At 32.2% G+C, this 27415-nt stretch overlaps 1 protein-coding gene across 1 annotated transcript in view; it reads left to right on the top strand.

Annotated features, from left to right (window-relative positions):
• Positions 1-24076, top strand: part of LOC127738533 (SCO-spondin-like) — a 76485-nt gene extending 52409 nt beyond the window's left edge. Inside the window, exons 37-60 of the mRNA XM_052249815.1 lie at positions 251-421; positions 1203-1373; positions 1941-2111; positions 2871-3041; positions 3616-3786; positions 4571-4741; positions 5320-5490; positions 6273-6443; positions 7018-7188; positions 7973-8143; positions 8715-8885; positions 10761-10931; positions 11515-11685; positions 12545-12715; positions 13485-13655; positions 14096-14266; positions 15145-15315; positions 16149-16319; positions 16661-16831; positions 18550-18723; positions 19114-19419; positions 20551-20865; positions 22231-22392; positions 23886-24076. Coding sequence (XP_052105775.1) covers positions 251-421; positions 1203-1373; positions 1941-2111; positions 2871-3041; positions 3616-3786; positions 4571-4741; positions 5320-5490; positions 6273-6443; positions 7018-7188; positions 7973-8143; positions 8715-8885; positions 10761-10931; positions 11515-11685; positions 12545-12715; positions 13485-13655; positions 14096-14266; positions 15145-15315; positions 16149-16319; positions 16661-16831; positions 18550-18723; positions 19114-19419; positions 20551-20865; positions 22231-22385 — 4199 coding nt within the window. The 3' untranslated portion in view covers positions 22386-22392; positions 23886-24076. The remainder of the gene's footprint in view (positions 1-250; positions 422-1202; positions 1374-1940; positions 2112-2870; positions 3042-3615; positions 3787-4570; positions 4742-5319; positions 5491-6272; positions 6444-7017; positions 7189-7972; positions 8144-8714; positions 8886-10760; positions 10932-11514; positions 11686-12544; positions 12716-13484; positions 13656-14095; positions 14267-15144; positions 15316-16148; positions 16320-16660; positions 16832-18549; positions 18724-19113; positions 19420-20550; positions 20866-22230; positions 22393-23885) is intronic.
• The last annotated feature ends 3339 nt before the right edge of the window (positions 24077-27415 follow it).

The following is a 27415-nucleotide window of genomic DNA, read 5'->3' as shown; positions in this document are numbered from 1 at the left end:
TTCAAACGGGAAAACCAACGGTCTAATCTATATATAAAAAAAGAGAAACGAGAAACACTTATGAACAACATCAACAAACGACAACTACTGAACATCAGATTCCTGACTTAGGACAGGTGCAAACAAATGCAGCGGGTTTAATGCATGTCATATTATTTTGCTCTCTGAAGTTTAATATTTATTTCTTAATGGAACTACAATAAATTGTTATAATTAACGTCATAAGTGACATGCTTTTGTCTGTTTGTAGTTGATGGAAATTGGTCTGGATGGAGCGAATGGGAGGAATGCAGCGTCAAATGTGGAGGTGGACTCAAGACTAGAAACAGGACCTGTTCAAATCCTGAACCCCAATTTGGAGGCAAATATTGCACAGGAAATGATACCCACATTTCTAATTGTGCAGACAATCCTTGTCCAAGTATGTATTGCAAGTATATCTACATGGAAAAGTACTATATTAAATACAGTGATATTTTTTTTTTGGTGAAGATTGAAAGTGATGTATAACAATTTATTTCTATGTGAATATGCAGTTGGCCAATAATGATATACTTTTTACTTAATCTAAAGTAAGGAGTATCTTGCAGTGAGGTTTATTACGAGGTTTATAGAGTGTTTTTTTTTATTATATATAAGCAATGATTATTAATATATTTGTAAAAAATAGTGATAATCTTAACATGCTTAAATAATATTTTTTTGTGTTTATACGGTAACACAGAAGAAAATTGTTGTTCAAATATTATATATACGCAATAATTACTAAGGAAAACAATTTTGATGACTTAGAAAACTTTAGAAAGTATTCTTTTCTTTACCATACTTTCTACTAAATTTATATACAAGGAAAATTGAATAGGTGTATGAAAGTCAAAATTTATATACATTAACGTCTATCAGCATGAACTTACTGTATTCATACAAAAATTATATTTTCACACACTAGTAGAATCTTCAAACGACAGCCGTAACATCAAATTATATTCAAATTAATAATAAATGAAGATGTTTCAGATCTTTAGTTCTGAAATGGTAAATTTATATATCCAGCGAATTATGTCTTTTTTTGAACTGTCCATTACTCTGTACATAACTGTTAAATGGAACCATATATTACAAATGTTACATGGGAAGGTCAGTATGTTTTAGTATCCATGCTGGCGAATTGTGTCATAATAGGTATAATGTGTCAATTTCAGTCAATGGGAATTGGACAGAGTGGTCATCCTGGAATGAATGCAGTGTTACTTGTGGAGGTGGAATGAAAGTCAGAGACAGACATTGTTCAAATCCTGTACCGCAATACGGTGGCGATCCGTGTTTCGGAAATACTACAAATATTGAATCATGTAATGAAGACCCGTGTCCAAGTAAGAAAACATTCCCAATACTGTATCTGATTGTGAAATTTTTTTATTTGTGTAATTGAAAGTACTACCTTACAGTAATGATCAATCATCTCGGCTACAAATTAAGGTAGCAACCACATATAAACTACCAAATAACATAATGAATAATGTTATCCGCAATCAACTAAGTAAGACTTGAACTACAGATAAATTTTTATTTATATCAAAATCATTTATAGACTGTTAGTTATTTTTTATCTCTTAACATTTTAATTTTCACATTACTTGAAAGTGCACACTCGGCCTTGCTCTTATTGAGGATTTGCCATCCTTAGTTTTTGTTTGTCATCTTGATTTATACCTTCTAAATCGATTGATGAGATCTAATAATCAGTAAAGTACTGGTTCCTCACATCGGACATCATGAGTTCAAGGAGGTACCAATCATCGGACACGATGTCATATCATCTCCTGAATGCATGATCATATTATTATTTTGCTTTGTGAAGTTTTATATTTATTTCTTAATGGAACTACATTAGTTGTTATATTTTACGTCATTAGTGTAATGCTGTTGTGTGTTTGTAGTTGATGGCATCTGGTCTGGATGGAGCGAATGGGAGGAATGTAGCGTCACATGTGGAGGTGGACTCAAGACTAGAAACAGGACCTGTTCAAATCCAGAACCCCAATTTGGAGGCAAATACTGCACAGGAAATGATACCAACATTTCTAATTGTGCAGACAATCTTTGTCCAAGTATGTATTTCGAAAGTATATCTACATGAAAAAGTATTGTATTTAATGCAGTGATAAAATTTTCCTTTGATGAAGATATGAAATGATGTATTACAATTTGTTTCTGCATGAATATGCAGTTGGCCAATAATGATATACTTTCTACTCAATCTAAAGTAAGCAGTATTTTTCCGTGATTTGTATTACGAAGTTAATAGAGTGTTTTTTTATTTATAAGCAATGATTATAAATATATTTGTAAAACAATAGTGACAGTCTTACATAATCTTTTTTTTTTGTGTTTATATTGTTAGACAGAAACATTTGTTGTTCAAATTTTATATAAATGCATTGATTACTGAAAAAATCCAATTTTGATGACTAACAAAATAGCAGAAAGTTTTTTTTTTCTTTTACCATACTTTCTACTAAATTCATATACAAGGGAAATTTCAATAGGCAAATGGAAGTCAAAATCTACGTACGTTATCGTCTATCTCAGCTAGAACTTACTGTATTCATACAAAAAGTATATCTTCAAACGACAACCCTAACATCAAATTATATTCAAATTAATAATAACAGAAGATGTTCCTGATCTTTAGTTCTGAAATGGTAAATTTATGTATCCAGCGAATTATGTCATTTTTAACTGTTCATTACTCTGTACGTTACTGTTAAAAGGGACCATATATTACAAATGTTACATGGGTAAGTCAGTATGTTTTAGTATCCATGCTGGTTGATTGTGTCATTATAGGTATAATGTGTCAATTTCAGTCAATGGGAATTGGACAGAGTGGTCATCCTGGAATGAGTGCAGCGTTACTTGTGGAGGTGGCAGGAAAGTCAGAGACAGACAATGTTCAAATCCTGTACCGCAATATGGTGGAGATCCGTGTTTCGGAAATACTACAAATATTGATTCATGTAATGAAGACCCGTGTCCAAGTAAGAAAACATTCCCAATACTGTACCTGATTGTTAAAATATTTTTTTTTGTTTAATGGAAAGTTCTACCTTACAGAAATGATCACTCATCTCGGCTACAAATTTAGGAAGCAACCACATATAAACTGCCAAATAACAAAATCAATAATATTATCTGCAATCAACTTAGTTAGACTTGAATTACCGATAGTGTTTTTATTTATATCAAAAACAATTTATAGACTGTCAGTTAATTCCTAATTCTTAACATTTTGATTTTCACATTCCCTTATAGTGCACACTCGGCCTTGCTACTTATTGAAGACTTGCAATTCCCTTAGTTTTTGTTTGTCATCTTGATTTATACCTTCTAAATCGATTTATGATATTTAATAATCGGTAAAGAACTGGTTCCTCACATCTGACATCATGAGTTCCAGGAGGTATCAATCATCAGACACGATGTCATATCATCTCTTTAATACATGATCATATTATTATTTTGCTTTGTGAAGTTTGATGTTTATTTCTTAATGGAACTACAATGAGATGTTATAGTTTACTTCATTAGTGTCATGCTCTTGTCTGTTTGTAGTTGATGGCAACTGGTCTGGATGGAGCGAATGGGAGGAATGTAGCGTCACATGTGGAGGTGGGCTCAAGACTAGAAACAGGACCTGTTCAAATCCAGAACCCCAATTTGGAGGCAAATATTGCACAGGAAATGATACTCACATTTCTAATTGTGCAGACAATCCTTGTCCAAGTATGTATTTCGCATGTATATCTACAAGGAAAAGTACTATTTTAAATGCAGTGATCAAATTTTCCTTTGGAGAAGATATAAAAGTATTGTATTACAAATTGTTTTTGTTTGAATATGCAGTTGGCAAATACTAGTCATGATTTTTAATCTAAAGTAAGTATTATTTTGTGGTGACTTTCTTATTACGAAGTTTTTAAAGTTCTGTTTTTATTTATAACCAATGATTATGAATATATTTGTAAAAAGAAAGTGACAATCTTAAATAATCTATTTCTTTGTGTTTATACGGTAAACCAGAAAACATTATTGTTCAAATCTTATATATACGCAATGATTATTAAGGAAAACAATTTTGAGGACTTAGAAAATAGTAGAAAGTTTTTTTTTTCTTTACCATACTTTCTCCTAAATCTATATACTAGGGATATTGCAATAGGTGTATGAAAGTCAAAATTTGTATACCTCATCGTCTTTCTCAGCATGACACTACTGTAATCATACAAAAAAAATATATATCCAACACTAGTAAAATCTTTAAACAACAATTCTATCATCAAATTATATTCAAATTAATAATAACAGAAAATGTTTTTGCTCTCCAGTTCTGAGATGGTAAATTTATATATTCACCGAATTATGTCATTTTGAAAACTGTTTATTACTCTGTACGTTACTGTTAAAAGGGACCATATACTACAAATGTTACATGTGTAGGTCAGGTCAGTATGTTTCAGTAGCCATGTTAGCGAATTGTGTCATATTAAGTATTATGTGTCAATTTCAGTCAATGGGAATTGGACAGAGTGGTCATCTTGGAATGAATGCAGTGTTACTTGTGGAGGTGGCAGGAAAGTCAGAGACAGACAATGTTCAAATCCCGTACCGCAATATGGTGGAGATCCGTGTTTCGGAAATACTACAAATATTGAATCATGTAATGAAGACCCGTGTCCAAGTAAGAAAACATTCCCAATACTGTACCTGATTGTTAAAATATTTTTTTTTGTTTAATGGAAAGTTCTACCTTACAGAAATGATCAATCATCTCGGCTACAAATTTAGGAAGCAACCACATATAAACTGCCAAATAACAAAATCAATAATATTATCTGCAATCAACTTAGTTAGACTTGAATTACCGATAGTGTTTTTATTTATATCAAAAACAATTTATAGACTGTCAGTTAATTCTTAATTTTTAACATTTTGATTTTCACATTCCCTTATAGTGCACACTCGGCCTTGCTACTTATTGAGGACTTGCAATTCCCTTAGTTTTTGTTTGTCATCTTGATTTATACCTTCTAAATCGATTTATGATATTTAATAATCGGTAAAGAACTGGTTCCTCACATCTGACATCATGAGTTCCAGGAGTATCAATCATCAGACACGATGTCATATCATCTCTTTATTACATGATCATATTATTATTTTGCTTTGTGAAGTTTGATGTTTATTTCTTAATGGAACTACAATGAGATGTTATGTTATAGTTTACTTCATTAGTGTCATGCTCTTGTCTGTTTGTAGTTGATGGCAACTGGTCTGGATGGAGCGAATGGGAGGAATGTAGCGTCACATGTGGAGGTGGGCTCAAGACTAGAAACAGGACCTGTTCAAATCCAGAACCCCAATTTGGAGGCAAATATTGCACAGGAAATGATACTCACATTTCTAATTGTGCAGACAATCCTTGTCCAAGTATGTATTTCGCATGTATATCTACAAAGAAAAGTACTATTTTAAATGCAGTGATCAAATTTTCCTTTGGAGAAGATATAAAAGTATTGTATTACAAATTGTTTTTGTTTGAATATGCAGTTGGCAAATACTAGTCATGATTTTTAATCTAAAGTAAGTACTATTTTGTGGTGACTTTCTTATTACAAAGTTTTTAAAGTTCTGTTTTTATTTATAACCAATGATTATGAATATATTTGTAAAAAGAACGTGACAATCTTAAATAATCTATGTCTTTGTGTTTATACGGTAAACCAGAAAACATTATTGTTCAAATCTTATATATACGCAATGATTATTAAGGAAAACAATTTTGAGGACTTAGAAAATAGTAGAAAGTTTTTTTTTCTTTACCATACTTTCTCCTAAATCTATATACTAGGGATATTGCAATAGGTGTATGAAAGTCAAAATTTGTATACCTCATCGTCTTTCTCAGCATGACACTACTGTAATCATACAAAAAAATATATATCCAACACTAGTAAAATCTTAAAACAACAAATCTATCATCAAATTATATTCAAATTAATAATAACAGAAAATGTTTTTGCTCTCCAGTTCTGAGATGGTAAATTTATATATTCACCGAATTATGTCATTTTGAAAACTGTTTATTACTCTGTACGTTACTGTTAAAAGGGACCATATACTACAAATGTTACATGTGTAGGTCAGGTCAGTATGTTTCAGTAGCCATGTTAGCGAACTGTGTCATATTAAGTATTATGTGTCAATTTCAGTCAATGGGAATTGGACAGAGTGGTCATCTTGGAATGAATGCAGTGTTACTTGTGGAGGTGGCAGGAAAGTCAGAGACAGACAATGTTCAAATCCCGTACCGCAATATGGTGGAGATCCGTGTTTCGGAAATACTACAAATATTGAATCATGTAATGAAGACCCGTGTCCAAGTAAGAAAACATTCCCAATACTGTACCTGATTGTTAAAATATTTTTTTTTGTTTAATGGAAAGTTCTACCCTACAGAAATGATCAATCATCTCGGCTACAAATTTAGGAAGCAACCACATATAAACTGCCAAATAACAAAATCAATAATATTATCTGCAATCAACTTAGTTAGACTTGAATTACCGATAGTGTTTTTATTTATATCAAAAACAATTTATAGACTGTCAGTTTATTCTTAATTTTTAACATTTTGATTTTCACATTCCCTTATAGTGCACACTCGGCCTTGCTACTTATTGAGGACTTGCAATTCCCTTAGTTTTTGTTTGTCATCTTGATTTATACCTTCTAAATCGATTTATGATATTTAATAATCGGTAAAGAACTGGTTCCTCACATCTGACATCATGAGTTCCAGGAGGTATCAATCATCAGACACGATGTCATATCATCTCTTTAATACATGATCATATTATTATTTTGCTTTGTGAAGTTTGATGTTTATTTCTTAATGGAACTACAATGAGATGTTATAGTTTACTTCATTAGTGTCATGCTCTTGTCTGTTTGTAGTTGATGGCAACTGGTCTGGATGGAGCGAATGGGAGGAATGTAGCGTCACATGTGGAGGTGGGCTCAAGACTAGAAACAGGACCTGTTCAAATCCAGAACCCCAATTTGGAGGCAAATATTGCACAGGAAATGATACTCACATTTCTAATTGTGCAGACAATCCTTGTCCAAGTATGTATTTCGCATGTATATCTACAAGGAAAAGTACTATTTTAAATGCAGTGATCAAATTTTCCTTTGGAGAAGATATTAAAGTATTGTATTACAAATTGTTTTTGTTTGAATATGCAGTTGGCAAATACTAGTCATGATTTTTAATCTAAAGTAAGTATTATTTTGTGGTGACTTTCTTATTACGAAGTTTTTAAAGTTCTGTTTTTATTTATAACCAATGATTATGAATATATTTGTAAAAAGAAAGTGACAATCTTAAATAATCTATTTCTTTGTGTTTATACGGTAAACCAGAAAACATTATTGTTCAAATCTTATATATACGCAATGATTATTAAGGAAAACAATTTTGAGGACTTAGAAAATAGTAGAAAGTTTTTTTTTTCTTTACCATACTTTCTCCTAAATCTATATACTAGGGATATTGCAATAGGTGTATGAAAGTCAAAATTTGTATACCTCATCGTCTTTCTCAGCATGACACTACTGTAATCATACAAAAAAAATATATATCCAACACTAGTAAAATCTTTAAACAACAATTCTATCATCAAATTATATTCAAATTAATAATAACAGAAAATGTTTTTGCCCTCCAGTTCTGAGATGGTAAATTTATATATTCACCGAATTATGTCATTTTGAAAACTGTTTATTACTCTGTACGTTACTGTTAAAAGGGACCATATACTACAAATGTTACATGTGTAGGTCAGGTCAGTATGTTTCAGTAGCCATGTTAGCGAATTGTGTCATATTAAGTATTATGTGTCAATTTCAGTCAATGGGAATTGGACAGAGTGGTCATCTTGGAATGAATGCAGTGTTACTTGTGGAGGTGGCATGAAAGTCAGAGACAGAAAATGTTCAAATCCTGTACCGCAATATGGTGGAGATCCATGTTTCGGAAATATTACAAATATTGAAACATGTAACGAAGACCCGTGCCCAAGTAAGAAAACAATCCCAATACTGTACCTGGTCGTGACATTTATTTTGTCTAATGAAATGTTTTACACTACAGTAATATCAATCATTTCGTTGACAAACTTAGTCAGCAACAAACATATAAACTACTAAACAACAAACTCAATAGTTTTATCTGCTTACAACTTAATTGGACTTGAATTACCGATATTTTTTATTTATATCAGGAAATCCCTATAAACTATCAATTTATTATCATCTCTTAACATTGTATTTTCACATTTCCTTAATGTTCACACTCGGTCTTTCTTCTTATTGAGGACTTGCAAATCCCTTAGTTTTTTGTTTGTCATCTTGATTTTTATCTTTTCAATTGATATATAAGATTTAATTATAAATTTACAATACTGTTGCCTCACATTTGACATTATAAGTTCCAGGATGTACCAATCATCAGACACGATGTCGTATCATTTCTTTAATACATGATCATATTATTATTTTTTCTTTCTGAAGTTTGATATTTATTTCTTAATGGAACCACAACAAGTTGTTATAGTTAACGTCATTAGTGTTTTGCTCTTGTCTGTTTGTAGTTGATGGCAACTGGTCTGGATGGAGCGAATGGGAGGAATGTAGCGTCACATGTGGAGGTGGACTCAAGACTAGAAACAGGACCTGTTCAAATCCTGAACCCCAATTTGGAGGCAAATATTGCACAGGAAATGATACCCACATTTCTAAATGTGCAGACAATCCTTGTCCAAGTATGTATTTCGCAAGTATATCTACGTGGGAAAGTACTAGAAAATAAGCAGCTGGTCGTTCAATGAATTCTTTATAAAATAAGGAGATGTGGTATGATTGCCAATGAGACAACTATCCACCAAAGTTCAAATGAATTATCTATATAATTTCTAAGACAAATGTGAAAGGAAATTTTAACTACTATGAAATAGAATCATATCATTCCTTTTATCTTTTTAACTAATATTTTATAAGAAGTGTAAGCTGTAAAGTATATTAACTGAAAGTCTTATGCAAATTTTATTTGTTTTACATATACGTTAAACATTGAAACGGACGTGTGAATGTACCCCTTAAATACAAAAGGTCTGGAAGATGCCTATCCGAAATTCGTTTTGTATTTTAGCTTCAATTCTGATTTTGTATAATCATCGAAATATAGATTATTTTTTTACCTACTGCATTGCCATATAGGACGTTATAAAATTATATTAACATAAAAACTGCAATGATAGGTAGTATTCATTTTATCCATCTTCGAGCATGTTTTCATTTTATTAAGTTCGTCACCATTTAATTCATTAAGGTCATGTTACAGTAAATGGGCTATTTTGTTGTGGGGATGTATAAGTACCCTGCCACGTCCACTCTGTGTTTTTGTTAGATGTATTTCTATTTGTATCCATCTGATGAGTTAAGCATTTTTCAACTGATTTTTAAAGTTTATTCTTATGTTGAACTGTTACTCCACTGTCTCATGTTAGGGGAGGATTGGGCGCATTGCTGACATGTTTAACCCCGCCATATTATGTTTGTGCCTGTCCCAGGTCAGGGAGCCTGTAGTTTGGTGGTCGTCGTTTGTTTCTGTGTATCATATTTGTTTTGCGTCCATTATTTCGTACATAAATTAGGCCGTTAGTTTTCTCGTTTGAATTGTTTTACATTTATCATTTCGGGGCCTTTTATACCTGACTATGCTGTATGGGTTTTGCTCATTGTTGAAGGCCGTACGGTGACCAATAGTTGTTAATTTCTGTGTCATTTAGTCTCTTGTGGAGTGTTGTCTCATTGGCAATCATACCACATCTTCTTATATTTATATGTCACAGATTTTCTAAAAATTTTGCATACAACTTTGACTGGTTAAATTTTAACTGAAAACTAAAAAAAAAATCATTCCTCTCTTTTTTTGGAAATATTACTGATTAGTTTCTTTCAAAATGTGTAAATATTTGTCTCTGAAGCACACAAAATCGGCGAAAACTTTCTTAAATGTGTCTTTAAATCATCAAATTTCAAATTTTAAATCATAGATTTTTCTTTAAAACTATATATTGTTGGTACAAAAATTTACGTTTTGATGATTTAAAATAATAATAGGGTCATCGACTTCGCTTTAACGGTATACATCTTTCAAAGTTGTGTTCTAGGTAAAAAGAAAATACCACAAAACATCGAAATAATCGTACCATCATCGCGTTGTAGGCCGTAAAACGTCGATTTTTTACTTTTTTTACTACCAACAAGGTAACAGATTGGTCAATACACCAAAAACGAAGTCGGTAACCATATGACTATTTTATATCATTAAAACGGAAATTTATGTATCAACAACATATAGCTTTATAAGAAAAATCTATGTATTTGAAATAAGAGATTTGATAGTTTTTAGACAAATATATGAAAGTTTTTCGCCGATTTTATATGCTTTCTATACAAATCTTCACATATTTTGAAAGAATTCAATTAATAATATTTCAGAAAATAAAAGAGATAAAGGCATTATTTTTTCGATTTCCAGTTATAATCCATGTAGCTAAATGTGTATGCAAATTTTTTCCAAAATCCGTGACATAGCCCATTTACTGTTCAATGATCTTGAATGTTAATTTCAGTTGATGGGCATTGGACTGAGTGGTCATCCTGGAATGAATGTAGTATTACTTGTGGAGGTGGATTGAAAGACAGAGAAAGAACATGTTCAAATCCTTTACCACGGTATGGTGGAAATCCATGTGTTGGAAATGCAACGACTTCGGAAACATGTAATGAAGACCTTTGCCCAAGTAAGAATAAATCTAAAACCCGTTTCTAATCGTGTTAATGATTATCTGAAAATTATCGGATGGTAATTCATGTTTCCAGCCCACATATAAAAACTGTTATCAATATAATACTTTTTCACATGATAACGATGTTTTACTTGAATACATTAAATTTTTCATTTAGTCTATCCATATTTAGTAATATATAGAAATAAGGAGATGTGATATGATTGCCAATGAGACAACTATCCACAAAAGCTCAAATGAAGTATAGTTCTTCATCATCCAGATTAACTTGCTTTCATTTAACTTTCTTAAGGTTCACTTCAGATGTCAAAATGGCCTTTTTTTAAATTTTATTGAAAGATTTTGATTTCAATGTCTATGTCTGGGAATATATTATACATGTAATTGAAATAAGTTCAGTCCTTTTCTTGAAATAAATTGTAAGCATTAATTTGCTGATTTTGGATGGGAAGCTAGATTTCTGCCTCACAACGGCAAATCTTTGTCTTTTTAGACTTTAATCAAAGAATTTTATCACATATCTACTTACCTTTTGATTATGCCTTTGAATTCCCACATTTTTGTTTTCATTTTTCAGTCAATGGCCAGTGGTCACAATGGACCGATTTTACAAGCTGTAGCCAGACTTGTGGTGGAGGATTGCAAAGTAGAAATAGATCATGCACTGATCCCGAACCACAATATGGCGGAGATTATTGTGTTGGAGTGGAAAACGAAACAAACAGTTGCAATAACCAGCCATGTCCCAGTATGTATTTTAAATCTAAATATACACTGATCTAAATCCAAAGTGTTTTCTAATTAGTGGTTGTTACAGCATCCTTCAATCCGGGATCCGTCTCAATTCTTCATATACAATAAAAGGTTAAATGTATGCTGCGTCAAAATACAATGTACTGTTAACAACGGGTTTTACACTCATGATAATAGATATGGCTCTTAAAATTTAAAACAATATAGAAGTGTAGATTGCGCATCATAATGTTAGGTTCTAAAAGTTCCAAGTCAGCAAAAAACTTTGCACAGTAGTTTTATAAACCATAAACTTCAACCAGCCTATCACTTAAAACTATAACTATTAGTTAATTATAAGGTGATTTTATTATTATAATAAACATTGATATTCTTCTACTACATGCTCAAAGATTCAAGATTTATCTATTATAAACAAACACGTTGTACAACACCCCCTACTGTTACTAGGACCTCGTCGACCTTTTAAAATACCTTTATGGTTTTCAGGAGTGCTATGTATATTAAGAGACGCTTCGTATTGATTGAAAATAATTTGTATTGATGTTCCTCACATCTAGTGTCGGAATCTAGCATGTAGTTCATGATCTCGAATTTAGTTTGGCAATAAGTTTCAGTTGACAAATTTGTTCCATAAAGACGCATTTTTTTACTCTTCGTGCCAAAAAAAAAGACATGTAACAAAAATAAATCTCGCGGTTTCGCGAAATAAACTTAATCAGTAGCTCTAGTCAGCGCATTTATATAACTTAATTCGCATAAAAAATATATATAGTCGAGTGATGTGTAGCATATTGCTTAAATTTGTTGATTGTAGTCTTTCAAAATAAGTGGTAAATTCATTATATTTTTAGTAAATGGTAATTGGACGGAATGGAGTAACTGGAGTGCTTGTCCAGTGTCATGTGGAGGGGATAAACACACAAGGATGCGATCATGCACAAACCCAAAGCCTCAGTTTGGTGGTGATTTTTGTGATGGCAACAATAGTGAATCACAGTCTTGTAATTTCCACCATTGTCCAAGTGAGTCTTACTTCGTTTGAAATATTGATTTGGATCGGGACATTTTAACTATTTTGTTTTCTTGATATTGTTCTTTCCCTTGCATAATATTTTGACCGAAAGATTTCGAAAATTAACTCTCCTCCTTTAAACAACCAAAACCTTGTACAAACGTTGAAGAGCTGATAAAACCAAAAAAAAACAACAGTAAAGCCAAATCTGGACAAGAAATGAGAGCTATGCGCAAGGAAGATCCGTCCTTAATTCAAAATAATTTCGAAAATTTAGGTAATAAAATGCAGGTAATAATCACAAAAAAAAACACATTGCCGTTGAAAATTATTTATTTACTTGCCTATATTCTGGAGTCAACAATCATTTCAAATGCAAAACCTACACAAAGACAATGGATTTTCACGAAAATATTAATTGTCATCTTTTCAATACGTCATAACTTCATTTATTGTAACAAAATGGTTCTTCAACTATCTACGTTTAGTTTGGTATCATATCAACTTTACAATGTACATTACTAGGCTTAAGAAGAAGTTCATTAATCGCAATATTTGTTTACTTTTATATACGTTTAGCTTCTTGTGTAAAGAAACTCCAATCAAAAACGCTAGTTGTTAAAATCAAACGATTTCTGAAACGACCGTAGAGTATAACCTAAATAAAATATTGAATTTTGTGAGATGAAATTACCAATTTCTTGTAAAACAAATTGATAGCATATAAACAAGTCAATTGTCATAAATGCTCACGAATTTTACGATTATTTTTTATTCAGTTCATGGACAATGGTCATCATGGAGTGAATTGTCAGATTGCGACCGGTCTTGTGGGGGAGGTATGCAAAACAAAAATAGATCATGCTCTAATCCAAAACCAGAATATGGTGGAAATCAATGCCTTGGGAAAGATAATGAGTCCATTGAATGCAACAAGCATTCATGTCCAGGTAATTTAAAATGGTTTTAAAAGGAACATACATGTAGCTCCAAAACATTTTCTAATGATATGATCAAGAGGCATCAAAGATACCATTTGCATACTTAACGACTACACACGCCTGTTTCGTCTGCCTAAAATTCACCAGTGGTGATTGTATTGAACCAAATAAGATAGAAGCCACAATCTATTACGATCTATTCGGAATTGTTTACTGAACAAGCAAATGTACTGCTGATAATGGTTATGTTTTTCAAGCATACAATTTGTCGAATGTTCAGGAATAATTCAAACATCTGTCTATGTCAGTCAATATGAAATTTGGATAAACCTCTGATAAAATTAAAGTGACACCAATTGTAATTTCCTCTTTTCAGTAATACTGTATAAGTTTTGACAGTTAGTTTGTCGCAATCGTTTTACATTTACCGGAAGATACTACCTTTTCAGTGAATGGTAATTGGACAACATGGAGTGGTTGGGCAGAATGTCCTGTTTCTTGTGGAGGGAGTCGACACACAAGAACGCGTTCATGCACAAAACCAAAGCCACAGTATGGTGGGGATGAGTGTGAAGGAAATAAGACTGAAACACAGATTTGTAATACTCAACATTGTCCTAGTTAGTTTAATATACTCATTAGTTACTTGTTTATTTCTTTATTAACGTAATTGTAAATGGTTGTCAGCTTCCAGTGTAATCATACGCTTCGTACGGTATGCAACACCATTTACATAATACATTTTCATAGAGAGTTTAAGGTACACAATATCCGAGCAGATCATCCTGAAATGCTGAATATGTCATAAAATATATTAACAAGAACGTCAGTTTGCTAACTAGAGCAATTGTATAGCTGAAAAGGTTACAAGTGGGAGATTTACTTCCTGTCAATTAACCAGTCTTTCCTTGCCAAACACATACGAATAAAAGAAGATGTGGGTATATGTCAATTAGACAACAAAAACACAGACAAGAATTTCAGAGATGATATTTGAATAAATAAATCAAATTACTAAAAAGATATTACCGACACCTAATATTCTAAAAGGCAAAGTAAACTATGATGTTACAGTACAATCACTGGTGAGAAATACTATGTGGGTTTGATATAGAGTTTGTCAATCACTTCCATACATTAGCTCTATATAAACCCAACTTTTAAACAAATATTCGTTTTGCTCAAAAATAAAGAAAAGAGAAAATGATCAATAAATAGAGAACAGACAATAATACAAAGCTAAAGTATAAATAATATAGAATAATGATAAAACAAATTAAGTAAAGAGAAAAATGGCATGAAACATTAACGAATTCAGAGATGAAGACCTCTAAGCTAGATCCACACATTGCACTACATTTTGATTTCCAAAAAAAGCAACCATTTCCTTAAAAGAAAAAAATATGTTACATGTATACTGTATTATAAAGTCTCTGACCTTTATGGTAAGACCTTTACGTATTGAGTTGTTTCTTTCATTATTTTGTTTTACTTTCAGTTGATGGACAGTGGTCAAACTGGAGTGATTTTACATCATGCAGTGAGACCTGTGGCGGAGGGGATCATAGTAGAAACAGATCCTGTACGGCACCAGCACCAAAATATGGTGGACAACATTGTCCTGGAGAAGAAAATCAAACTAAAAATTGCAATACTCACCCATGTCCTAGTAAGTAATGCAGTCTGGTGAAATTGAGTCGATGCCTTATCATTTTTCTCAAAAATATATGTTCCTGCAATCAAATATGGTATAAAACGTAATAGTGAATAAACGTCATATGATAAATTTTGGGGTTACGCATCTGCACAAAATATATGCATACATATTACTAATAGAGAGGTTAAGAAACACGGTGATACTCACTAGTGGAGCAGGAACTGCTGGTTCTTACGGAGCCCAAGAGTTCATTGGTAGATTTTGTTATTTGTGTGTTCGTGTTTTTCACTACTTAGCTTTCTGTGTTGTGTTTTGTGGAGATTTGTTTGTCTGTTCGTATCTCTGTCGTTTTTGTTTTGGCCTTTATGTTCTCTGGTTTCATGGAATTTATGATGGTTTTTGATAGCCTCTTGGTAATTTCTTCATCTTATGAAATAACTACATTCTATCAGTTTTACCTAGTTTTTACAGCATATTTATATCTTAACTTATATCAGTTTATTTATCGAAACTATAAATGTTTGGTGAATTCTACAGTTGTTATACCACTAAATGGTACCTATTGTACTGCATCAGATTCACATTTAGACAAAATGCATATTTTAATTTAAGGCAATAGCAGACATTTGTACTTTATTCACATGTATGTTTTTAATTATTATTCATGCAGTCCATTAAAATACATTCTGATTAATGTTGAGCCAAAATGACTTTGGTGTTAACTTAAAGTGTCAATCTTTGTCGCGTGTATTTAAACAAAAACAAATAGTCATGACATCATTCTTTGACTAAAGACAATCATTTTAGTTCTTGATATATATTGATTCTGTGTTTCATTATTTCAGTTAATGGTAACTGGACTTCTTGGAGTGAATGGTCAGTGTGTCCAGTTTCATGTGGAGGTGGTCGTCACTCACGAAGCAGATCATGCACTAATCCTGCACCGATGTATGGTGGTTCGACATGTAAAGGAAACACAACAGATAATCAACTTTGTAATCCACAACACTGTCCAAGTGAGTTTGAAAGAATTATAAAAGAGAGGCGAAAGATACCGAAGGGACATTCAAACTCATAAGTCGAAAATAAACTGACCACGCAATGGCTAAAAAGGAAAAGACAATCAGACAAACAACAGTACACAAAACACAACATAGAAAACTAAAGACTGAGCAAAACGAATTATCATTCATACTTCCCCAATTACAATATGGATGTAAATACAAATATGGTAGCACATGCGAGGAATTTATGGTAATGCAAATGATGATTAAACAAGAAAATAAACTGAATACTAGCATAAATAACATCCTGTGACTTTATCTGTTTATCTACATCTATTTCATATTATAATTAGTTGATGGAGAATGGACTTCATGGACTGCATGGTCAGTATGTTCGGTGACTTGCGGAGGAGGAAAATCAGCAAGAACTAGAAGTTGTTCAGATCCAGCGCCGCAGTATAATGGAAGCAATTGTTCTGGACAAGATAAAGAAAACAGGGTTTGCAACACAATCAATTGTCCAGGTTAGGCTGAAAAAATTACTTGTGTACTGTTTTCTTAATTTAAATACAAGTAAGGGTATATAAATGTTACGAAATATTATTCCTTCAAAGTGTTGAGTAAAGTTTATATTAGTTCTTATGCAACCATAATCAGTGAAATATGAAAAAATAATATATTAGAAATAGTATTAGATTCATAACAATTGCCGATTGATGACTTTTATGTATAAATATGTTACTTCAGAAATTATTGCACGATTTTCAGTTTAATGACTGATCTACAGACTACAATACAGTAATGTAATAGAAGACTTGCTGTCGACCTTTGGTGATTTGAAAGACAATATAACTATACTTATAATTTTGTATAAAAAAAGATATGTGGTATATAAACTCATCATAGATACCAGGACTGAAACTCTGTATTTGCGCCAGACGTGCGTTTCGTCAACAAAAGACTCATCAGTGACGCTCGAATCAAAAGATGTGTCAATAAGACAGCAAACAACAACACAACAAAAAGACATATACAGGTCAGCATAAGATCAAATAAAAGAGTAAACACTGTTTCATATACATGTTCCAGACATTCAAGAAAATAAGCAATTGCTTACACATATTTCCAAAAAAAGACAAAAACATTACGATATGACATAAGACAACAACTGACGAGGCTCATGACTTTGTACAGTCATATGGACATGTTGTCAATTAACTGCTGTTTTAGATTTCAACCTCTCTCTTTTAACCCCGATCAATGTACCATCAAAAGGTACATAAAGAGAAATGCAATATAATACGTTGTAAATACATTTTACAGAGATGACCATAGAAGGCCGTACGGTTGCCTTTCATAACTTACATCGACTTCATTGGATAGTCATACCACATCTCCTTAATTCTCAATTCGATCTATAATCAACACAAAAACAAATGACAAAAACGACAAAAACATGACGAAAAGACAACAGATCTCTTCTTAACCTTGACAGGTGCATGACCATTTGGTGCTATTATTTATAAACTAGTTTTTAAGATCTCAACCCTCCTCCATATAATCACGATTAATGGACCGACATAAGGTACATACAAAATAAATGCAATAAAAACCAGTATAGGAAAAGGAAAAACACGGAACACTATGATAATGGTTTACTTGATACCTATAACTACAACTAAAAAATTCAAATATTTTGACCTGGAGCATCACTGAGGAAACATAATTGTCAGAATGCGCATTTGGGGCTGTAAAATTGGTATCTTAATGTAAAAAACAAACCAATTATAAACATCACCGTTCCAAAAACATGATTGTAATTACTTAAAGCAATTTCATAGTTTTTAACCTGTTGAAAAAACGTGTCTGCTTTGAGATTTGATTCGATCACATTATAATGATTCAAAATGCTGAATTTAAAATATTCCATATTGAAACTCTCAATTTTGATGTATCAACGAAGGATTGAACGGCAAACGGAAAACATAAACCATTGTAAAGGTTTCATAAATCAATTGCATTTAAAATTGAGGTATATATTATAAATATATTGTTTAATGATGATATCCGAATGTTAATGATGATATCCGAATGTTAATGATGATCTCTAATTACCGCTCTATTCATCTTCGCAATTATTAGGAAACAGATTTTGTTAACTCTATTTGGTGAAATGTTTTTGATGATTTCTAATAGTTAAATATAATCAAACTCTATTCATTTGAGTTTAATGTTTATATAGTTGATGGAGAGTGGTCGGAATGGATGCCATGGTCCACTTGTACTGTTAGTTGTGGGGGTGGTGGATTTCAGCAACGAAAACGAGATTGTACTAATCCATCTGCAAAATATGGTGGAAAAGATTGTAATGGAAATGATGCTGAGATCCAGGATTGTGGAGATTTAGGTTGTCCAGGTAGGTAAAAAAAAGCATGTTTAAAAATCAACATTTTCATTATTGATAATATTGAATCAACATGAGAGATTGGTCAAAAGAGAAAAAGTACTCAAAATCAGAAGGGTAGTAATCGTTTCTCTTCCAATATTTTCCAGGAGCTTTTGATTTTAATCTTTTGAATTTTGCTTTTTCAAATTTTAAGTTTCTGGAACATCTACTAATTTCAATAACCTAGTGTGATATCTAAACACAAACATTTGCATTGTTAGACAATCGGGTCACCTAGAAATATTAAAAGACAAGTGAATTTTACAGGAAACGGTTTCGATCGCATGTGTACAATTAACATTTTCATATTCAACCAGAGCAAATGAACTCTTTGTTATATTTTTGAAATGATATTTGCAGGGTTGATATTTACGCCAACTGAAGAATTTGAAGGGGCTTCTGCTGTTCTTGCAAAATGCCGTATTGAAAATTTCACATCATGGCAGGAGCTAGAAATTGCAAAAAATTCGAGAGAAATGGTTATTTTGCAATCAAAGGGAATTGAAACTTCCAACCTTGGGAGCGCTGTGGCTGTTTCAAATGATATTAAAGACATGTATGCGGAGATCCAGCTTTCTTTCAATAAACTTAGCTGCAAGGATGAAGGAACGTATGTTTGTTCTGTGGACAGAGGATATCATAGGTCTGCTGATTTAATTGTTAAAAGTATGTATTCTATACGAAACCCTGTAAATAATTATTGATTGATAGTTTGACCTTTCAAACAGAAAGAAAAAGATGAAATTATGTATTTGACAAAATCTTTCGGAATTTTTAGTCCTCAATGCTCTTCACCTTGGTACTTTATTTGGCGTTCTTTAACTCTTTTATTCGAGTGTCATTTATGAGTCTTTTGTAGACTAAAAGCGTGTCTGTTGTACAAAATTTTTAAGCTTGGTACAATTTATCTATGGTTCGTTTATTTACTATTTTATTTTGTCAAAACAGTTACAGGAAATCTACTGGTGGCGGTATTTCAGTAATGTTATACATGCATGCATATTGTTTATAATCCTATTTTTGACTTTTGATATAGTTTCATTGCAAAATGACAAAAAATCAATATGCGTTTAACATGTATGCTTCACTGTGAGTTTGTGACGAGGAACAACAATACAAGCGATTTTCCTTTGCTTTTTGTGAGGTTTTTGCTGTGCATGTACTGATTTTGTGTCATGGATAAATATCAAATATCCTTTGTATTTCTGTTATGTTATGTTCTGCTTAATAACGTATATTGATGTAACTCCTCTACAGGAAAATAGTTTAGAATACATTATGTATTGCAAAACAATCGTACAATATTGTCTTGGCACAGCCAAAATATGCAAGACCAGCAATAGCGTGCATTCCCAAAGAAGACATTCCAATCATGACTAAAAAATTGTTACAGCATGATTTTCAGAAACACCCAACAACGTCGAAATTACCAGCGTCTGAGCATTCATATAACACGAGAAACACAGGGAAATTACTATATTGGTGGTACCCTCGAAATATTATATTTTTACGTATATATTTACATTTTCTATCACAAAGTTTTTTTCATATTCGTTTCTTTTCTTATACATTGTCCTCACACACGTTGTTTTATGAACTCTGTTTCAATTGACCTGACTTTGCCAATATATATATATATGCCGATACTGGTGATATCTATCAACATAATCTTGAAACTGTCGGAAACAATTTAACCAATGCATTTTATGTTAATTTTTTGAATGAAAATTCTAAAAGGATCAATTTCATGTTTTAAAACTATTAATATTAATAAATATATACATACATATATTCTAGCTCCTCCTGTCGGCAAACCGGTGTTTGATATAAATACTGAAATCTTTGGTGAGAGAAGTGAGCAGTTTTCCTGTACAGGAAATCCAGGCTATCCTAAAGGTCATCTTGAATTTTGGGTAAAATTCAGAAATGAGACAGAGTATCAGGAATATAGGTTTCATAGTGCAGTTAGAACGGTAACAGATAAAAATTGCCGCCGACAAGAAACTGTTCAGGTAGATTACTTCTTTCCCATGCGGTGGAACGGTGCTAAAATCCGTTGTAAAGCCCCGGATTCTGAAGAATATACAGAACGAGAAATCTGGCTGATATCAGGTACAAACGTTTTATAAGATATAGAATACATTATTTCATTATAAAAAAAAGAACAATTAAATATGTATGAATGCTTTTAGTTCCTTCAACTAACATATTAAAATTAGAATTTGAATTGTAAATAAAACACTGATTTTGTAAATGAATAATTGGAAAATAACTATGTCTGTGATATTGACAAGTTTCTTTCTAAACAGAAATAGAATTTAACTGTGCCAGGTGGTCAAGATTGAACTGTCGTCTGCATATTGAAATTGTTGTAAAAAAATATAATAATATAGGAGGCATTCAATCAGAAGTCAGTTAATATGCAGAAAAATATGGTGGGTGATATCCTTATGCTTATAAAAATGCCTTTAATTCGGAAGGCGAAAGCTCCATTACTCTTGAAAAAACAAATCAAACTTCAACATTAAAAGGATGCTTACTTTTACCAATCTCAACCATATGTAAAGTTTGAAGTAAACTGATTTGAGCATTCTTGAATTAGTGCGTGACTTTCACGAATCGCAATAATACTGTAAAATTTGAAAATTTATTTATCTGAGCATACTTGAGTAAAAGTGTAACATGTGAAAAATTGACTTTTATCTGAAAGTTAATGTCCCATAACTCTAGACCGACAAACCAACAAATATTCAAAATGAAAAAAGGAGCTTACTATTACAAATTCCAACCATTCCTTTCGTTTCAAGTAAATCAATCTAAACATATAAGAAAAGTGTTCTTTTTTCCTGAATAACTTTAAAATGACAAAAGTGAAAATAATAAAAATAGAAAGCGAAATTATTTTGATAAATTTTACCCTTGGAGGTAAAATTTTAGGAAAAAGTATCACAGCAAATAAACAGCGTATGAATTAGAGAGACAACATAACGTTTCCAATTAATAAAATCACGTAAATCTAGAATGACAGAATACAAGATCGGTGAAATCGAAAGGAAGCTTTCTTCCATCAATCGTAAAGTTGTGTTACAATATCATCAAAACTTGTTAAAGCATATTTGAATTATCGTAGAAAACAAGTGTTGACATGCGGATGGATTGACGAAGGTATACCTTAATACGCCAGGCTAAGACGGCTGTATAAAAATAAACAAAAAAAAACATGAAATTGCATGGACTGGACAAATATCGGGTGGATATTTATGATTTATCTCCACCCTCCTCGTTTTGAAATAAACCATATGATATGATATGAAATACCACCATCGATGATGCCAGCAACAAATAGTCAAGGAACCTTACATATACGATTCAATAAATGCAAGAACATAAACTGATTCAATTGAATACATTTCACATAAGGAATGTGAATGTGACCTTTTTGCAATAATTGAAAGAAATCAAAATATATTATTTCAGAATATTACTGTGAATCCGTTCCATTGTTTTCGACGGTTCGCCATCCCTACACGTGTAAAAAGTACATGAGATGTTTAGAAGACAAGGTTGATGTGATGGAATGTCCAGAAGGACTATGTTATAACGAGGAATCACAACTGTGTGTTTACCAGTGAGAGGTTGGTACGTAATAATAATTTTGGAAGGTAACAGGTAAATAAAACTGGAGGAATACAAAAATTTAAAGAAAACAGACATCACTCTATTTCATTGGTATAATTGTGATCAACATGGCCCTCAAAAGTTCAATATTTCAGATAAAGAACACAATATAGTTCAAAGAACGCACTGTTTAAGGATAGCTGTTTTTCTTTACCAATTGGGTACATGTATTGATGGTTGGTGTGTTCCGTTGTGTTGTGCGGTGTTTTTGTGGAAACGACTTGTTAATCTTTATCAGAATATCGGATCCTGATGGCTGATGGAGTATTCCACTCACGAATAAACACTCAGTGTTTATCATTATGCATGTTTATCCTTTGATAATAAAAACTTCTTTTTTATGTATCTGTCATATACTATATTATTGATTTATATGCCCAAATTCTGTCCAATTTGTTGATATTCATAAGCAGATTTATATCACCCAGTCTCGCTTACCTTTGTTTTATTTTTGTTTGTTTGTTTGTTTATAGTTGCAAAACCACTTTAAGCACTATTGGCTTTTCGTGGCTGCGAAATTTTATTGATGGAGGAAGCCGGAGAGAACCACCGAGCTTCGGCAGGCGAACTGGCAATCATAGATAATTAAGAGTGCTGCTACGTGTAGGGTTCGAACTAAGAATCTCACTGTTGATACGATCTCCTTAGGAGTTCATGCGACTCCTCAGGTTTTGAGTTTTACCTTGATTTGTATGTTAAGAAAAAAGTTAGAGAAAATAAAAACGAACTCCAGGGAAAATTCAAAACGGAAAGTCCCTTATCAAATAACAAAATCAAAAACCAAACACATCAAACGATTTGAAAACAACTGTCATATTCCTGACTTGGTACAGGCATTTCCTCATGTAGAAAATGGTGGATTAAACCTGGTTTAATAGGTAAAAATGTCAAAAATAGGGGTACAGCAGTCAACATTGTGTTATAATCTTAATCAATATAAAAACAAACAACTTTATCAACAACGAAAAACATATAGATGTACTCTATAGACCAAGCTCATAAGCAAAAATGAAAGACAAGAAAACAAAAATGACCATAGCAAAATGGCGGGATTTTAAAATACCGAACCACGCCAAAAGGATATTACCAAAAGGTTTAAAATATACAAAAACAAATAAAAAGAACACCACTTTAAAACATAATTAAGACGATAAACAACGTCAGAACCTAGAATCTACACTTCAAGACAATCATGTAAGAATTGATTTATGAAATTTGAACATCAGTATACTACTCGTTCCTAGTATTCAAATATTGAAAATGCGTGGTTTTCATTTTTGTCGTTTTTACGAGTTAACAATGGTTTTGCTTTCTAAACACACAAAGCGGCATAACTCGTGAACTCAAAACCATTGGGTGAATGGCTTTATATTCCTTCCACCCATTTGTTTTCACATTGTGATATATTTTGTTGTCAATCAAACATATTTGAATATGTTATTGCCTATTTTCAGACATTACAATAGAACATACGGGTTGTTTGTTGACATATTGAACTAGAGACTTCAACTGGTGCAGAAACATATTGAACAGCCACACGAGTCAAGACGGAACATGTGTGGCCTTTCAAAACATTCATGGCATTGAACTGATATACAATTGGACATTCCTATTTTTATTTTTCAATAAAGGATTCCTTTTTGTATCCATTTTCTTCATTTTCAAACATTCGGAACAAAAATATTTCTCACCAGATACTTAGCGTATATATTAACATTAATTAGATTGTACACACGTGTGGATCTTCGTAAAGTATGTTGAATGAATAGAATATTACTAAAAGAGACAAGATAAAAAACGACTTTCATCACTCTTCGTTCAGAAAGTTTATTCTTATACAGTTGAGTAAACATTTAAAATGTAAATAAACTCATCACAGATACCAGGATTAACTAAATTCCAAAAGGTTTTGCCAAATACAACTAATGTAATCTATTCCTGAACTAGAATATCCTTAGTATTTTAAAAAATTCAAAGTTTTGTAAACAGTTAAATTATGATTATGACCATATCAATGTTAAATCATATCAACACAGAAGTGCTGACTACTGGGATGTTTTACCCTCTGGGAGGAAACATCCATCAGTAAATATACCTGTCGATTTGAGGTTATTTTTAATCAGTAGTGTGAAAAAAATGAAAATGAGCAATAAGAATAAAGTAAAAGAGAAAGCAGATAAAAACAATAGTTATACATGTATATGCAAATACATCGACACCACGTAAATTGTATACTCATTTTCTACAAAAAGATACAAAGAAATGATTCATCATTCCCTTATCCATTATTATATACATGTACAAGCCGATAATCAAATTTCCTTGTTACAACGTGGATTGTTTATACCGATGTCAAAAGAAACTCAAGTCTTGGTACGAAGAGACCAAATATAGCAGAAATAATAACAGGATTACATTAACCCTAAACCGAGTCAGATCAGGTGCGTCGCCAAGGTGAGCGTACTTCATGTACGTCATGGGATTCCAAAGTCTTATTCAGTGAGTGTCAAAGCAATATACGGTGGCTCTTGAAAACATCATGCTCCAAAAATAGCATTTACATAAAGAATTAAGCATTATATGATGGTTGGGCGTAGACAGAATAAACGTGATGTCAACAATACATTGTCAGTGGTTAAAACATAGGTAAACGGATAGTAAATAAGACAAAGACATTTTTATATGACAATGAATCATAAAAATGAGTTAAAGTTTCATTAAAAAACTAACATATCATATTTGGATATAACAGGATGCATATACTGGGTTTGCTAAACATGCTGTGAATTGTCCATTTAGTTAAAGCGTCTTCCTTTTTCAATGATGTTTTTCAATGAATAATTGTTGTATCTTAACATTTGCCTTCCATCGTAGCAATTTATCAACAAATATAGCAATTAGACAAAAATATAAGGAAACAAAATTATATTGAAAATTATTCACGAAAGAATAAAATTTATTAATAGAATTAAAATATTTTCTTATCTAATCTCTAGGATACAAATGTCTTTTGAATAAACCTGTTTCTAGAAATCGTGTTTTTGAGTGACGTCCAGTTGGCGGTATCGGATGTAGGAATATGCCTTGACATCAGATTACTACGGTGTATACTGCAATTTAGAGGTTGCCATATTATGTATACATGTACGCCTATCTATTGGTGAAGACTTTACATTGCCCTCTAGATGTCTTTTAGTCATGATTATCCCCGAGTTGCTGTTTTATTGGGGTATACACAACAACTCCGTCTATTTATATGCTCTGTTTGCAGGGGTGTGTTGCACAACGATCATGCCAAATATTCTGTTTTCTAAAAATCCAAATTGTTCTTCAGTTATTTTTCAACAACTAGACCGCCTTTAATCACAGAGATTTAATCATTCAAAACATAATGACATTTTACTGCAACAGATCCACATTTCTACAATTAATATCTCTTTAGTGATGCACGAGGGGAAAAAATGTAAATCTAAATATAAATTAGATACAAAAGTTGATTAGATGATAAGACAAAAAAAGAAAACAAATCTCGACAGTCTAGGTTAAGGAACCAGAGCTACATGCTTGCATGACGGAGATGCAGTTCTTCATTTAAATGACTACCATAATTTTATAACAGTAAATTTAAAAAACAAAAAAAACAATATTCGTATTTTCATACCAGCATAAAAACATTGGCTACTTGGCTGGTGATACCCTCGGAGACTTACGGTCAACCAGTTAAGGTATCGACCCATTGGTAGTAATAGCATTGATGATACCAATTTGAATGCATTAGAAGCGCATTTAGATATTTTAAAAATATCTCTTCAGTGATGATTGAGGCCAATATTGAATACCCCTTAAAAACCCAAAATTAAAGCCAAACCCGGACAGATAACCAGAGCTATGTTTGGGGGATACATTCCTTAATTTAAATGATTTCCGAAATTTTCAACATCAAATTCCAATAATACAATACTACTTTCTTCTTGTCGTAGCCATAACACTGGCTACTTAGCTGGTACAAGTAGTATCTAGAGGGAGATGACTCGAAATTTATTTCTAGAATTGATTTAATAATGTTACATTTTATTTCATTACTCGCAAAACTGTTAAAAACAGGTTGATAAAAGTTGGTAAAACAAATGTAATTGAGTTGGCTGAACGTTTTGGAATATCTGTTTCACAGATGACGACGGATATGTTGCTATTGTCGTCACCACAATCCCGTAATCTTTTCCTCGAATCTGACCTAATGAATTAAGACTTTTCACCGCTTTAGTACACGACGGGTGCCACACGTGGAGCATGATCTGTTGACCCTTCGAGAGCAGCTGAGAGCACACTCGGTGTATGGTGGGTTCATGTTGCTCAGTTTTCTATGTTATGTATTGTGTACTGATGTTTGTTTTATGGTCGATTTTCTTTTTTTGCATCGGCATTTTCAGTTCGTTTTCGACTAATGAGTTCTCTTTTTGTACAATTTTCATGTGCTGGAAAGAACTGCGATAAGCAATCGTATAAAGGTTTATGTTGAATTAGATGCATGCCATTTATTCATCAGTATTTTATAATCGGTTTTGTCAAATGGAACTTACATTATCACATCAAACCAAACAAATTTATAAGGTTGCTATAGGAACAGGTATTGAAACAGTAAATGTCAAAACATCATAGTAGAACTTGAATTGTATGTTATGTTATGGTCAATGACATCGGGTTCAAATTTTAATAAATTTGTTCGTGTGGTACTTTTTATATGTTAGAATGATACAACAGATTGACGTTGGTTTTTTGTTTAACGAGCCTAAGCCTACCAAGATGTGAGTAAGCTTCACTAGAAATTAAACTCCAGAATCCAGAAAAATCCCAACTTTCAGACAACCAATGTAATGGATAAATCCTAAAAGGTAAATATCAAAACCATCGAACTCGACCTGTATTTTATGGTCCATTACACAAAACATTGTTTCTTCTGTTACCTAATATTCTATCATCGAAC

This window comes from Mytilus californianus, unplaced genomic scaffold, assembly GCF_021869535.1.
Source record: "Mytilus californianus isolate M0D057914Y unplaced genomic scaffold, xbMytCali1.0.p SCAF_4, whole genome shotgun sequence".
Classification (NCBI taxonomy): Eukaryota; Metazoa; Mollusca; class Bivalvia; order Mytilida; family Mytilidae; genus Mytilus; species Mytilus californianus.
Note: the sequence above shows the minus strand (reverse complement) of the source record. Positions and strands in the feature narration are given on the sequence as shown.